This window comes from Halichondria panicea, chromosome 14, assembly GCF_963675165.1.
Source record: "Halichondria panicea chromosome 14, odHalPani1.1, whole genome shotgun sequence".
In the NCBI taxonomy this organism is placed as follows: Eukaryota; Metazoa; Porifera; class Demospongiae; order Suberitida; family Halichondriidae; genus Halichondria; species Halichondria panicea.
In genome coordinates, this window is record NC_087390.1 from 2,929,779 (window position 1) to 2,945,378 (window position 15,600).

At 39.9% G+C, this 15,600-nt stretch overlaps 2 protein-coding genes across 7 annotated transcripts; both read left to right on the forward strand.

Moving 5' to 3' along the window:
* Positions 1-2,882: 2,882 nt before the first annotated feature.
* On the forward strand, positions 2,883-7,837 carry LOC135347582 (uncharacterized). Its single transcript, XM_064545611.1, has 2 exons — positions 2,883-2,952; positions 3,064-7,837. The coding sequence occupies exons 1-2, from the start codon at positions 2,914-2,916 to the stop codon at positions 7,102-7,104; spliced, it is 4,080 nt and encodes a 1,359-aa protein (XP_064401681.1). The 5' UTR covers positions 2,883-2,913; the 3' UTR covers positions 7,105-7,837.
* A 2,950-nt stretch (positions 7,838-10,787) lies between these two features.
* LOC135347616 (CUB and sushi domain-containing protein 1-like) lies at positions 10,788-15,185 on the forward strand. Of its 6 annotated transcripts, none has more exons than XM_064545650.1 (7): positions 10,788-10,921; positions 10,969-11,328; positions 11,384-11,560; positions 11,648-11,839; positions 11,899-12,087; positions 12,152-12,207; positions 14,714-15,185. In XM_064545650.1, exons 1-7 carry the CDS (start codon positions 10,852-10,854, stop codon positions 15,071-15,073), a joined length of 1,404 nt encoding a protein of 467 aa, XP_064401720.1. In that variant the 5' UTR covers positions 10,788-10,851; the 3' UTR covers positions 15,074-15,185. The 6 variants fall into 6 exon arrangements, with proteins under 6 accessions (XP_064401720.1, XP_064401721.1, XP_064401719.1 ...); XM_064545651.1 differs by lacking the exon at positions 12,152-12,207 and adding an exon at positions 14,608-14,663; XM_064545649.1 differs by lacking the exons at positions 11,384-11,560; positions 11,648-11,839; positions 11,899-12,087; positions 12,152-12,207 and adding exons at positions 13,829-14,008; positions 14,098-14,289; positions 14,349-14,537; positions 14,608-14,663.
* Positions 15,186-15,600: the final 415 nt, after the last annotated feature.

Here is a 15,600-nt window from a genome sequence, read left to right on the forward strand (position 1 = left end):
ACATTTTCACAATGTGTGTTGTCTTCTGTTTAGCAGCAGCTGCTGATGTCATCAAAACAGTAGAAAATAGCTTTTCAGTGTTATCTCAGCAATGGAATAAGCATAGAGGATGTTCTTGGTATCAAAATGTAGCCCATTTATCTGTAAACTTACTAGATCTACAGTCATACATTTGAAAGCTAATCTATTAATTCTTTAGCAGTTATTACTCTAACCAAAAGTGTACCTGAAAACCAGTAAATCCTGAATTATATACACTGTGAACTTTATCTAAGTCTTATATAGATAAAGATTATCATTATTATTATTAAGATTATATTATTATTATCTTAGATAAAGATTATTAAGTCTTAGACTAAGACCCATAAAGGATAGCCAGGAAACCTAAACCATTCAACAATTATCTTATGAAGTCTGAGACCTTAGCTGTTAAGGTTGGTGTTTTCAGTATTACTCTAACCGATAACAATTTGCTGTTGTTCTATTAATCCCCCCAAACCCCCCACCTCATGTTTTCATGGACTTTTTTTGTAGCTTATTCATTCACCTACACAATGGTGCTGAAAGGTTCCATATCAACATTCACACATTTGTGGTAATCTACTCTCTAAGCTGGATGCACTGTAGTACGTATAGGAAGGAAAGGGATATAGTGTGTATGTGTGTGCGTGCATATGTGGAGGGGACTTAGGGGGTAATTGTGTGTGTTTGTGGATGGGAGTTAGTGGGTACATTGTGTACCTTCTTCTGTTGGGGGGTTAGCGGCACATCGCCTCAGCCTCAAACCTGCAGTAGTGTCCATATTTTCTTTTCTAGGTTATGTTGTGCTGTTGAGATTATGTATATAAAGTTTGGTACTGCAAAACTATCTTCATTCTCTGGACATAATAATAAACATGTACCTAATTAAATATTCATAAACATTGTTTCCCATAACCTTAAAACGTTCATGATTATGAAATGAGAGATACAAAGATAGAAAAGGCTAAATAAACTATCTGTCCAGCCAGTTTCTTGATGTGGCCTTTCCCTGTAGAGATAAAACAGTTTTAACATACGTGAATTATTGCTAAACACAGGCAAACCCACTGCCAATCCTATGTAAAACCTATTGGTTTTACTAATAATACAGGTATTATTCAGACTGTTGAAATAGGGGTTTCGATACATCTTCACTATGCTTGTTATGCCTCCAGTAGTGGGCCGGGTCGTCTGTCTCTAATTGTCCAGTCTCTAATTGTCCAGTCTCTAAGTCAGCTTCTTTGTGACAACAAGAGCAATTACCATCACCATTGTTGGAGGAAGCAATACACAAACGGATTAACAAGCCAATTCAATGCATGGGAATTAAAGATGATCATGACTGACAAGTCTGCCAGTCTACACATGGAGTCTGAGACTAGAAGTATGGTGAATAGCACTTCCTCAGCTTCTCAGCTCAGTAATTATAAATGTCAAAAGTACCTGGACAGCGCTGCAGGTCTGACCGAACACCAAAGAGGATTATGTTCCCCTCTCCCTCTAAATTTAGTGTCGGGGTGGAATGTCTGGCTTATATTTAGCGATTCTTTTACAGCAACACTTTCAAAGTTAATGTTAAGGGTTTTCGATGCCTGCATGCAACGGCTCTGTGTATACACTTACGGTTTTTGTCTGAGCCAAATCAGTATTTCGAAGCTGGTGCTATGAGAATTCCGTTTAGTCACCGACCTGTGTTTTCACTCATTGAATTTCTCAACAAACAGTTCCCAGACGATCCTATTGAACTGATGGATTTCAAGTATCTGATGAAATAAAGGGGAACCGAGTTTTTGTATCAACTATACCGGCCCAAAAGTACGCAGCATCCAACGATGAGATAGATTTATATTATGTATATCGAATGTTTACACATTGTGGTGTATACGTCATAATATTGGTTAATTCCAGGTCTGCTTAGGAAGCAAAATTCAAAAGCAAAAATGTGCCCCTGAAAAAGATGACCCGAAGGAATTTACTGAGACTTCGAACGGTGGGGCTGCTGCTTATGTTTCTCGGAAGAAAATCTGGGAGGGGAGAAAAAGATCATGAATCCCGATGAGCTTGACATTGTCAACTGGAAATGCCGTGGACAACCCATGACTATCAACACTGTGCTGGCCTGGGCACGGGTCTGGAATGTGTCCATCAACAACGATACCATCCCTTACATTGATTGGACAGAGTATGCCAAAAACGCTGACATACGGGTAATTGTTTCAGGTAAATTATCTCTTTCAGTATCTAAAGTGTATAATAATGGCAAGCCTTTTGTAATATAGGGAGTCAAAACTAAGAAACCATGACTTCTAAGAATTATAACAACTCCTTCTATACAAGGAGTTGTTTTAAGGAGTCGTCTCTTTAAGGAGTCGTTCTTTAAGGAGTCGTAAGGAGTCGTACGCATTCGGGCTAGTGATAATATTATCATATACGTAATTGCAGCTATAATTATATGTATAATTCGATACATGCCTGGTGGGTAACAGGTAAGATCTACCAGGCATATCATTAAGGTTACGTAATAGAGTCTCCTGTTCATTGCCAATGAGTTGTCATGTGAAGGTTTCAAAGCAATTAAGTCACTTTTTTGGTGGTGCACGTGATCCTGAAAATTAACCAAAGGAGCAATAAAATCTGACAGAGCAGTTTGAGCGGTAAATCCAGTCAAAATTATTATTTGATACGGTGGCTCACATAAATTATGTTGTCCACAAAGGGAGTGAAATCATGTGCCTTATATGCTTGTTTCAGTATATGAACGGTTGTGCCGTAAACAGGCTATATATGTATCATAATTATAGTAATAGCACAATTAGTAATTGTTGCTTCTTGTAGCAATCATGCACCTGCATGCATGTGAATAGACCATTATAAAAATGATGAGCACATGACATGCATGATAGTTCAAGAGAAAAGTACAAGGATTTCTATGTAAGTTTTACATGTTGTAAGTGCATGATTGAATTATTCAATTTCAATCATGCATGGTTTAATACAAGACTATACATGTATTGTGAGATAAGTGCATTTATCTACATGCAGGACAAAATGCTTGTGTATATAGCAAGTATCACCCTTGTTTTTTTTCTGAAAGACTCGTCGTGTTTGGATATCTATGTTAATCCAGTAAATGGCTCCAACAGTGCAACATGTGCATTTTCTAACAGTGCTAGCAATCCGTGTCAAAGCTTACAGTGGGTACTTCAACAAAAGTATCGCAAAAATGGAACCCTGTATCACTTGTCTGATTCTGGTACTCATTTCTTGAATTCCAGTGTAGCAACATTCCAAGATTTTGATTCTATTTCGTTTATTGGATATGAGGGTGTGCCTACTGTAGAGTGTAGTGAAAACATTGGATTAGCTTTCGAAAGGATGACAAATATCAATTTCACAAATGTATCATTTTTAAATTGTTCAGCTATTCGAAAAAGCACGAGCAAAAATTATGGTGACAATTCCACTGGTAGACAGCAATTCCGAGTTGCCCTTTACTTTTATGCCTGTCAAAACATCTCAATGAATGGAGTTAATGTTAGCTATAGCATGAATGCCACTGGTGTAGTGGTGTACGACACTGTTGGAGTTAACTCATTTGTCAATTCTATCTTCTCAAATAACAACGCCAGCAATGGTGGGGGTGGTTTCTACTTAGAGTTTACTTACTGTATTCCAGGAGACACCAGCTGTGAAAACAATGTTACTTCTTATACAAGCATGAACAAAGATTGTGTATACACATTCGACAATTGTTCATTTATTAAGAATCAAGCAAATTCTACTGATGAACTCTCTACACACTTGATTCCATATCGAGCTGACCATGTTGCATTTGGTAGGGGAGGAGGTTTGTCGATCTACATGACAGGGAATGCTACCAACAACAAAGTCTACATAAGCAACTCTCACATCACTGACAATTCCGCAGTTTGGGGGGGTGGACTATTTGTAGAGTTTGATGATGACACTTCAAACAACAGTGTGATTGTATCGAGATCCATAATAGAGGGAAATGAATGCTACTTTGATATTACTTCTGGTACCGGAGGAGGAGGTATACGTATTGCGTACTACCTGTTTCAAATGGATACACAAACTATTGGAAATCAAGTGCTAGTAGACGACTGTAACCTTACTAACAATGCTGCTCTGAACGGTGGAGGAATTTCTATAACTGTTACAGCTCAGAACAATCAAAAGATGGGACCTATTGGCATCGTAAATACAGAGTTTGAAGCAAACATCGCCAAACTTGGATCTGCATTGAACATTGACAGATTTTTGCCGGTGACAGAAGGTTTTATGCTCACAGTGGTCCTCTGTGATTGTCAATTTATACGCAACACAGCAGAATACACAAAATACCTACAAGAAAAACAGGGCTCTATTTACAACGCTTACTCTGTTGGAATCGGTGCAGTTTACACCAATCAAGTACCAGTGGTTTTCAAACACAATGTACTGTTTGACAGTAATGTAGGATCTGCTCTTGCTGCAGTAGGAACATCACTGGATTTCACAAATTGTCGTGGTACATTCACTAAAAACATAGGGAGCAATGGGGCGGCCATTAGCCTTCTGGGAGTTGCCTACATAAGAGTTAGTGATAACACGATATTGATATTCTCCAAAAACAATGCTAGAATCAATGGGGGAGCAATCTATAACCTGGATGTCAATAAAGAAACGCTTGCTAGCTACGAGAATTGCTTCATTCGACATATTAATCCTTTATTGAGTCCTATTAAATGGAATTCCACGTTCAATTTTTCTGCAAATTTTGATCAGGGTGGCACTCGTCCGAGTGCAATTCACACAACATCAATTCTCCCTTGCACGTGGTCTGGAAGAATTCAAAGTAGTAATGTCACAACAGCATTTTGCTGGAATGCCAACTGGCACTATTTTCCCACATCAACATCATGTAAAACACAAATACACTCTGATGTTTCTCAAATTGTTGTAAACTACACATCCAAGACACAACACAATCCTTATGTTGTTGCTTTCCCTGGCGAAAAGTTTAATATGCCAATTGTCATGCGAGATGACCTTTCGGAAGATGTAGGCAATCAGACATTATTCAGCATTTCAGTTAATTCATACAAAAAAAAACGGACAGCACAGTATTTCTGGGGAGGAGATAGCAATGTAAACTTGACGACGAGCATAAAAAATTATAATATGGCAACCCTTTTATTGGATTCGATTGGGCCTGCATCCTGGCACGTTAACGTGTTAATAAAGTTACTTCCTTGTCCTCCAGGATTCACACTGCATGGTAATGAGTGTGTGTGCGTAGAAGGTAGCTACTCTGGAACTGTTACATGTGGTAAGAACACCCAAAAAGCTTTTCTTAAAGAGGATAATTGGATAGGAAACATGCCCATTCGAAACGAGACTCATTATGTTGTCTCCTTTTGTCCACCGAGATTTTGCTCAAAAAACACGTCAATTCCGTTGCCAACATCATCAGAAGACGACCTTGATCATGCAGTCTGCGGCCCACGCAACCGAACAGGCACATTGTGTGGAGAATGCTTGCCCGGCTTTGCAGTGACAGTAAACACATTTACATTTGATTGTATCAACTGTACGGATGAAGATATAGGTATAAACACCATCAAGTACATTGCTGCTGTGTACATTCCATTGACAGCCTTCTTCACAGCCATTATCTTCTTAAACATACGACTTACTAGTGCTCCTGCAAATGCATTCATTCTCTACAGCCAGGTAATTGCCAGCACATTTGATTTAAGTGCAGATGGACAGATTCCAATTTCTAATAGCGCTTTGCGAGGCTACAAGGTATCATATGGCATTTTCAATTTGCAGTTTGTTGAAAGGCTTATTCCACCTCTTTGTTTAGGGCAAACAATTGCGCTTGATACTTTGATGTTAGATTATTTAGTAGCTATATTTCCACTTATTATGATTGGAGTTGTTCTGATATGTTTCAAGATCAAGGAATGTTGTCAATTTCGGTGTGGAAAGAAGATATACCAGTCTCAAAGGAACAGACGCCAAATGATCATGTGCAAATCTCAATGGAATGTGAACAAGGCACTACTACCTGCATTTGGTGCTTTCGTTTTACTCTCATACAACAAGTTTAGCATGACATCATCGTACATTATGAACACCAAAAGTCCTCTTAACGAAAACGGACACTCAGTTGGACTTTCTCACGTATACTACGCAGGTAATTTTAATTACAATGATTCATTGTATCAGAAAAAATATTTTCTTCCAGCTTGTGCTTTCTTCTTAATTTTTGTCGTCATGCCTCCTTTGTTTCTACTTCATTGGCCAATGCGAATTTTCGAGTGGTACCTCAGTAAGGTAAATTGTGTGTGGAGACGATACCCATCTGATAAAATTCACATTCTATTGGATATATTTCAAGGGTGCTACAAAAATAACATGAGATTCTTTGCTGGTCTTTATTTCTTATTCCGTCTTTTCATAAACATATCATACATGGTAACACCGACCTGGTCTAGTCAATACCTGATACAACAGATAGCATGTGCTATAATGGTCACTTTGATTGCAGTATGCCAGCCTTACAACGAGGAAAACAAGATTTTCAACACAATCGATATCCTTATATTCACAAACCTCGGATTTCTAAACGCTCTGAGTTTTTATCTCTATTCTTTGACGCAGTTAAACCCAGATGCATTCACCCTTTGGCCTGGTGCTTTGATTTGCCAATACATCCTTGTCTTTCTTCCAATGGTTTATATGATAACATACGTTATCTGGTATTTGATCAAGCCCTACAAGAAGCAAATTATTCTGAAGCTTGTACCCATGCTTCTCAGGAGCCGAAGTAGCCCATTGACGTACATAGGGGCAGATGGTACAACCAAGGTAACAAGAATGTCTGTTTCCCAAGCCCATACTAACATTAAAGAGGATGAAGCATTGCTTAAGAGAGCAGAAGAAGAGAATCGATATCGACCTCCTAGTGCCAGTCCATTGTCGAGTGAGAAGAACTCAAATTCCCGCTCAACAACTACTCCTAGCTATGGTTCGACTAGAGAAACCACAAGAGTTAGTGAACCTACCTATTAATGCACAAGAGCAACAAGACAAGTATTAATTGATTCGACTCCACTTTGATTAGAGTATAATATACTTAATGCGTGCACATTATTTAAGCGATATTTTTGTTTATTAACTCTAGGCACCTTACTCTAAACTGTACCACACACAATTAGCTTCCACAATTACCAGAGACTCAGTACTCTCCCCATTGTCTCCTATAATTACGGTGTTTTGTGTGTATAGCTAAGGCATTACTGCATATTGTGCAATTTTATTATTTACCCGAGGTGCGGCGCGGAGCCACAGGTTGTAGTAGTAGTTTGTCTGCATGCATGTCTGTCGTTCTGTGTATTCTGAGTCAGCTCACCTAGATGCGATAGCGCTGTGTTTGTACCATAAGAAAGCTGGAATTGTAACAAAGTCCCTCCTGGCATACCCAATTTTAATAAAATTATACTCTCAACAATTCATAGAAAAATATGCGATGACGGGAGTGGCAGTGCACACAAGACATAAAATTATACTCTCAAACAAAGCATATAGGTAGGTGGCAGCAGTGCACACAAACAGATCGAGTAGATAAACAAAATTTATGTTAGTAGTCATATTTTATAACGGCTAGATGACATTGTCACCACAGAATCTTGCAATATTTCCCTTCGGGTCCTCAGCAATGTCAGCTCTATGGATAGCGGGAGACTTTATAGGGAGCTGTCAACAAGTCCTCCAGTTGTGGACTGTTCTTCACTCCACAAGCATGTCTGTGAAACACTTAGTGACACTGTTGGGCTTTCCTGAATTTTACAATAATTATTATTTTGTCAAAGGATGTACGTTCTATATACATGTACATCGGTTGAATGAAAAGTTTGGAGTCAGATATAGATGAAAAAGGGATAGCTTGCTTAGCATACTCATAGAAGTATTCTTTAATGCGTTTTATTATTACCATGGACATAATTGATTAAAAATTTGCTAAAATTAGTACCCATTTATATAGTGACATTAAGGAACACGAAATTCACAAAAACAGTGGAAATTTTAGCCGTAAATGTTTTCGTTATACGGTATTTAAATGAGCGAGAATAAATTATATGACGACTACCAGTACTGCATCCGATCAAGTAGTTCATAACCTCTTATGACCTCCTGAGCATGCCCAGTGTATAGTGGAACTCCTGCGTGTTTATAGACTCCCTGGCTATAGTATTAAATAAGTGCCTTCACAATCTCAATTAAGGCAGCCTATCAGCACGTAATGGAGTTGTGTATTGGAGGATCCTTCGATCTCTACACGTCATTTGTCTGCAGCTTTCCACAAACCCGTACGTGGCTTGAGCACTGTACAATGTTGTACACTGCATGTAGATCTAGGTTGCAATGCTGTACATTAATTATTTTTTATACTCCTATAGCTCAGAGTTTTGTTGACTGGAGTCCTGTGGTAGCCACAATGTGTAGTCAGCACACACCTTGTAATCTGGCTTTCATCACAGCACTTGTATTCTAAGTGCTATATAGCTAGATACTATAAATATACTCTGATAGTAGATTAGTCACTATAGATCTATACCAGTAGTGTATGCACTCATATATACTATAAATTACAGTATCTATGATGCATAATTATATTAAAACTGGCATCTATAATAATTTTAAAAGAAAATATCAGAAGGTAGCATGCAGCAGAAAGAATAAAGACATAGATAGGGAGCTTTATTTCAGCTACTAATAGCTGCATGGGTGCATGCTTCTTGAATCTTCATTCATCATGATACAATGTAAATCATTGGCATTGATCATTGTCATTGCCTATTCTATTGATCCATGCACTGCCACAGTTACTGAGTGTAGACGGCAGCCTGGACATTACGGTAGTACCAACCTCGTTTCCAATCCATATACAATGTAGACGGATGGGTGTTCAACTGCAGGGCTGGAGCTATAGCCTCGATTCCAGGCCTCGAAGAAAAAGGCTGGAACGTGGCAGTGTGTATGTGTTGGCGATTAGGTCCATGCACGGACCTTTCAATGTAAGCATGATTCTATATATGTACTATGTATATAGCTTGCACAAAATGCACTGTCAATGATCTTTATGTCTCATAAATAAATATCCCCCAAAATGCATGTACTGTACTTGTACTGTATGTGTTTGAACATCACCCTACCAGCACAAGATTGGCCGGGAAACCACCAAATATATAGTGTGAAAAACTACCAGCAAAAAAATAAAATGAATGACGTTGTAAGTTATAATTGTATACTCGCGCCAAATTTCTTGTTTCTGCACACTTTTTGGTGCTTTCCCTGGCCAATCCTATCATGTTTTTTTAGTCAGTAATTATACCCGTGCGTGCATGTGCAATGCACAGCAGGGGTAGAGGGATTAGTGTGTGTGTGTGCATGTGTGTGTGTGTGTGTGTGTGTGTATGCATGCATGTGTGTGGACACAAAAACAAAAATGAGCTGTTTAGTCAAACTATACACTTTCATGGACTGCAAATAATAGGCTCATAGTTATAGTTGAACTTGTAGGCGATCTTTGAAGGCGACAATTTTCTAATCGATATAATCGTTAATTGTTTTATAGATTCACGATCATTCCCCAATTATATACGGTAAATCTATCAAAGCTCAACGCACGGAGTAAATACTCTATGTCATTGAGCAACTTGTATTTGTTCATGAACATTGTGCTTTCTACATGAATGTATTACTTTTTACATACCTGGATATGTTTCTATGCATGCTTTATTGTACAACCTATACTTTTGGCCAAAGGGAGCTTCCCAAGAGAGAGGGCTACCAAATTGTCAACAATGCATGTATATATAAATACCGTATAGCGCAAAATTTTCGAGGCACTTATATTTCGTGGAAGGGCCTCTAAAAGCATTTTGTTGCACAATGTTCGTGGAATGATTGCTTACCGTAAGCCACGCCTTATAAATTTTGCACGTTATAGCAAATAATTCTAATTGAAGAACAATTTTCGGGACTTAATTTTCGTGTAGGATTGCTAACCCCACGAAATCAGCGAAAATTAAGCCCCTCGAAATTTCGCGCTATATGGTATAGATCTTCTAATTATATAAATTATAATATAAATCTCTGGCTCTATATATAGATCTGATTGTGGAGCAGCCCCATAGTCATAGGTGACTTCCAGTGCAGACACCTATATAACCTAGCCCTCGTTCCCAGTTGAGTTGTCTCTAGCTAGGCCGCCAACTCAACTTCGTAAAAAAAACGGCCTGGGACCGAGGCTACCTATGACCCTGCTCTCTCTGCTTAGACACTTATAATAAAATGTAGATCTAGTTTAGATTGTATACATAATAAATGGGGTCAAAAGTATAGACTGTTATAGATCTAGCCTTGGCTTCAGCACAATGGCCAATATAATTATGCTCTTTAAAGTCTGCTCTCTATCAACTCTTACATCACTGCATGATCTCCACTGAAACGTGTAGAATTAATATGGAGTCCGAGAGATAGGTAATCCGTGTAGATATAGTTGAGGTAGGTATAGATACAGTTGATGCACTGGCACTATTATTTTATTGAGCAACATGATATTGTGTTTTCTACATGAATTAATTGCCTCTTACATAGCTACGTTTCTATAACGGCATGCTCTCTTAGTACATACTGAAGTACATCACGTGTACCATAAGGTTAACATAATTATGCTTCACTTCGATTACTATAAAACTCATACACACTAAAGGCTTGCATTAGCTTGTGGTAGTGCATGGTGTCTCAACAGCCATGACTGAAAAGTTGCTTTCGATCTGTCTCTTGGTCATTGCAATAGTTTCATTGACCGTTGGACAACAAGGTAGACAATTAATGTGTTATAAAAACCGTATTTTATTGTCTGTACAGTTTACCTGACACTGGGATCTGGCCCTGTCATCACCACTGACAATACGAATATCCTCATTACTACCATTGGAGAGGATGCTCTGGGTGGTCTTCCTTCTCTCACCTGTCACACTGACCTCACTGGCTGCTGTAGAAGTAATGCTGACAACAATGGTAATGGAGGGCTGGGACAGTGGGCGTATCCTGATGGGAGTGTGATACTGGGCAATGGTTATGGACAGCAGTTCTACAGGATAAGGAATGCACCTCAGCTTATCAGACTAAATCGTAGAGAATCTAACAATCCCCTCACTCCAACCGGGTCGTACTGTTGTACCGTACCAACTACTGGAGGAGAAATGACCCTTTGTGTCAACCTGGGTAAGTGTGATGATCGTTAGATGATCGTTGTGTTAAATGGAATACGTCAATGCAGTTGTGTGCTTGTCCCTTCCTCCTCTGACTAATGGGATGCTCTCCTACTCTGACCAAACACAAGGTCAGGGCACTGTGGCTACTTACAGCTGTAACCATGGTCGCAATCTTGATGGAGACGCCACCAGGACTTGTGATAGTAATGGAGTATGGAGTGGATCAGTTCCAATCTGTCAATGTATGTTCCAGTTCATAGTATCATATAACTTAAGAGAGTCATGAACTACCCCCCCCCCCCATGCATGCATGGCTACCATTATTCCAGTCACATGTTCTGATGATCTCCCGATCATTACCAATGGAGGCGTAACCTATGCTGGTGGGTCCACTAACAACAGACCATTGGGTGCTACTGCTATGTACATCTGTTTCCGTCCCTACCGCCTGGTTGGAGTGTCAGTGAGGACCTGTGAAAGTAATGGAACCTGGAGCTCATCAACAGCTCCGGTGTGTCAGCGTGAGTGGAATAGAGTGTGGACTATATGTGTTTTCAGGCTATTCCCTGCATGCATGCAGGTATAATATGCTCTGATTTATCCTTACCAACAAGCGGGATGATCACCTACAGTGATGGATCCACTAATAACAGACCAGTCAACAGCAGCGCTACACACAGCTGTAATGCTGGTTACACTCTCACTGGAGGAGACACAAGGTTTTGTCTTCATGACGGGACCTGGAGTGAATCAGCTTCAGTGTGTCAGCGTAAGTGGAATAGAATATGGTTTATAATCATATTTGTTTAATTATAAAATGAACATGTACACAGCACAAACAATAATACAGCTAAAGTTTGGACCAACAAGTCATTGCCTCCACTGGAATGTAAGTTATTTTAATCACTCAATATACCTATTGTGATAAGTTGGCAGGAAGGTAAAGCTGCAACCATAAGTGGAAACATGCGACAGACAATTTATGAAGTCATAGCAAGAAGCAACAAAGACATCCCACTGGCCAATATCGATGGTGGTGTGTTCAGTTGCCGCACATCTCAAAACTACACAACATTCCGAACCACGATTGACGGAACAGCAAATACGAATTCATTGAGAGCAGCTGCCGTTATCCAGGAGTGGGTGGAGTCTGGACCTGTGATGAGGGTGGAGTGGTATCTGGTGGATGTTATCGGTGGCAAGTGCCCAGTTGTCATTGACTCCCTGAGTGAGGAAGAATGTATAGAGAACCAGTGTATGGAGAGTTGCTTGGCTGTGTGCAGGGCGAGGGGGTAGACATAATACTCATAGTGGGACTCAGCTTTATAGCTTTAATTAATGTGGAAAAAGATAACAACAGTGAACACTAAGTCTTACATACTATAGATGTATATAGATGTTAGTTTTGTGGACAAATTGTGTACAGCGTGCATATGTAGTGGTCTTTGATGAAAACTGTTTCGCCTACGTATCGGATATGAGTGAGCGGAGGGAGTGTGGCCTAACCACACCCTAGCAACATAGTTATAAGACACGAAACTATGATTATATTATTTTTACAGGACAGTGCATGCATGATGTATACATGTATAGAAACAATGTTTTCTGCATACTTAACTTGTAGCTACATAATGAAAATTGTGAAGAACTAGCTCTGTCTGACCATAATTATATTGATATGATCAGACTATAATCAAGCAGGCTAAACCTTTATCCTTAAACAGACGTACATGTGTATGTAGTGTCTGTGAGTGCATGACGTACTGTATGTATAGGCTATATACATGTATAATTGTCTGTGCATGTGTTTACATAGCTAATGGGTATCGCATTTCAGTTAAAAGCCCCATACTACAATTAATGTTACGCTAGATCTATGTATACTGTATGTGAACGTCATAAGGTGGTCATTTGCTGTCTCGATCCCATACGCTACAAAGCTTGCATTAATTTTGTTGTGTGTAAGTGCGTTGTAATTATGCCTGGAAAGTTTCTATCTGTCTCTCTCTTGGTCACCACAGTAGTTCAGTTGGTCACTGGACAACAAAGATAATCCCAATGTGTATTGTTGCTATAAATTGTCACCTGATACAGTTTACCTGACACTGGGATCGGGTCCTCGTATCATTACGAACAATGTGGATATCCTCATCACTGACATTGGAGAGGATGCTGATGGTGGTCATCCTTCTCTCACCTGTCACACTGACCTCACTGTCTGCTGTAGAAGTGCTGCTGACAACAATGGTAATGGAGGACTGGGACAGTGGACGTATCCTGATGGGAATTTGATACTAGGCAATGGTGCCTCAGCGACTGCTGGACAGCAGTTCTACATTAACAGGAATGCACCTCAGCTCATCAGACTAGACCGTAGAGAAACTAATAACCTCTTCTCTCCAACCGGATCTTACTGTTGTACTATACCAACTACTGGAGGAGAGATGACCCTCTGTGCCAACCTGGGTAAGTGTGTTGATCGTTATTTTAAATGGAATATGTCAATGCAGTTGTGTGCTTGTCCCTTCCTCCTCTGACTAATGGGATGCTCTCCTACTCTGACTCAACACTGGGTGAGAACACTGTGGCCACCTACACCTGTAACACTGGTGGCTACACCCTCAATGGAGGCAGCACCAGGACTTGTGGGAATGATGGAGTATGGAGTGGATCAGCTCCAACCTGTCAATGTATGTTCCAGTTCATAGTATAATATAACTTAGGAGAGTCATGAACTACCCCCCCCCCCCCCATGCATGCATGGCTATCATTATTCCAGTCACATGTTCTGATGATCTCCCGATCATTACCAATGGAGGCGTAACCTATGCTGGTGAGTCCACTAACAACAGACCATTGGGTGCTACTGCTATGTACATCTGTTTCCGTCCCTACCGCCTGGTTGGAGTGTCAGTGAGGACCTGTGAAAGTAATGGAACCTGGAGCTCATCAACAGCTCCGGTGTGTCAGCGTGAGTGGAATAGAGTGTGGACTATATGTGTTTTCAGGCTATTCCCTGCATGCATGCAGGTATAATATGCTCTGATTTATCCTTACCAACAAGCGGGATGATCACCTACAGTGATGGATCCACTAACAACAGACCAGTCAACAGCAGCGCTACACACAGCTGTAATACTGGTTACACTCTCACTGGAGAAGACACAAGGTTTTGTCTTCATGACGGGACCTGGAGTGGATCAGCTTCAGTGTGTCAGCGTAAGTGGAATAGAATATGGTTTATATAATCATGAGTGTATCGTTATAAAATGAACATGCATGTACACAGCACAAACAATAATACAGCTGAAGTTTGGACCAACAAGTCATTGCCTCCACTGGAATGTAAGTTATTTAAGTAGTCACTCGATATACCTATTGTGATAAGTTGGCAGGAGGGTAAAGCTGCAACCATAAGTGGAAACATGCGACAGGCAATCTATGAAGTCATAGCAAGAAGCAACAAAGACATCCCACTGGCCAATATCGATGGTGGTGTGTTCAGTTGCCGCACATCTCAAAACTACACAACATTCCGAACCACGATTGACGGAACAGCAAATACGAATTCATTGAAAGCAGCTGCCGTTATCCAGGAGTGGGTGGAGTCTGGACCTGTGGTGAGGGTGGAGTGGTATCTGGTGGATGTTATCGGTGGCAAGTGTCCAGTTGTCATTGACTCCCTGAGTGAGGAAGAATGTATAGAGAACCAGTGTGTGGAGAGTTGCTTGGCTGTGTGCAGGGCAAGGGGGTAGACATAATACTTAGTGGGACTAAGATTAATGTGAAAAGATAACAACAGTGAACACTATAAGTCTTACGTAGATTGTTAACTTTATGTTTTGTACAAATTGTGTACAGCATGCACATGTAGTGGTCTTTGACGAGAACTGTTCCGCCTACGTATCGGCAATGAGTGAGCGGAGGGAGTGCACGTGGCCTAACCACACCCTATAACAACATAATTATAAGAGACGAATTATTGTTTTTACAGGACAACAGGGATGCATGTAGAAACAATGTTTTTTGCATACTTACTTACTTGCTACATAATGAAAATTGTGAATGTTAAAGAGACCATTGATTATGATCAGACTATAATTATGATCAAGCAGGCTAAACCTTTATCCTTAAACAGACGTACATGTGTATGTAGTCTCTGTGAGTGCATGACGTACTGTATGTATATAGGCTATGTACATGTATAATTGTCTGTGCATGTGTTTACATAGCTAATGGGTATTGCATTTCAGTTAAAAGTCCATACTACAATTAACGTTAC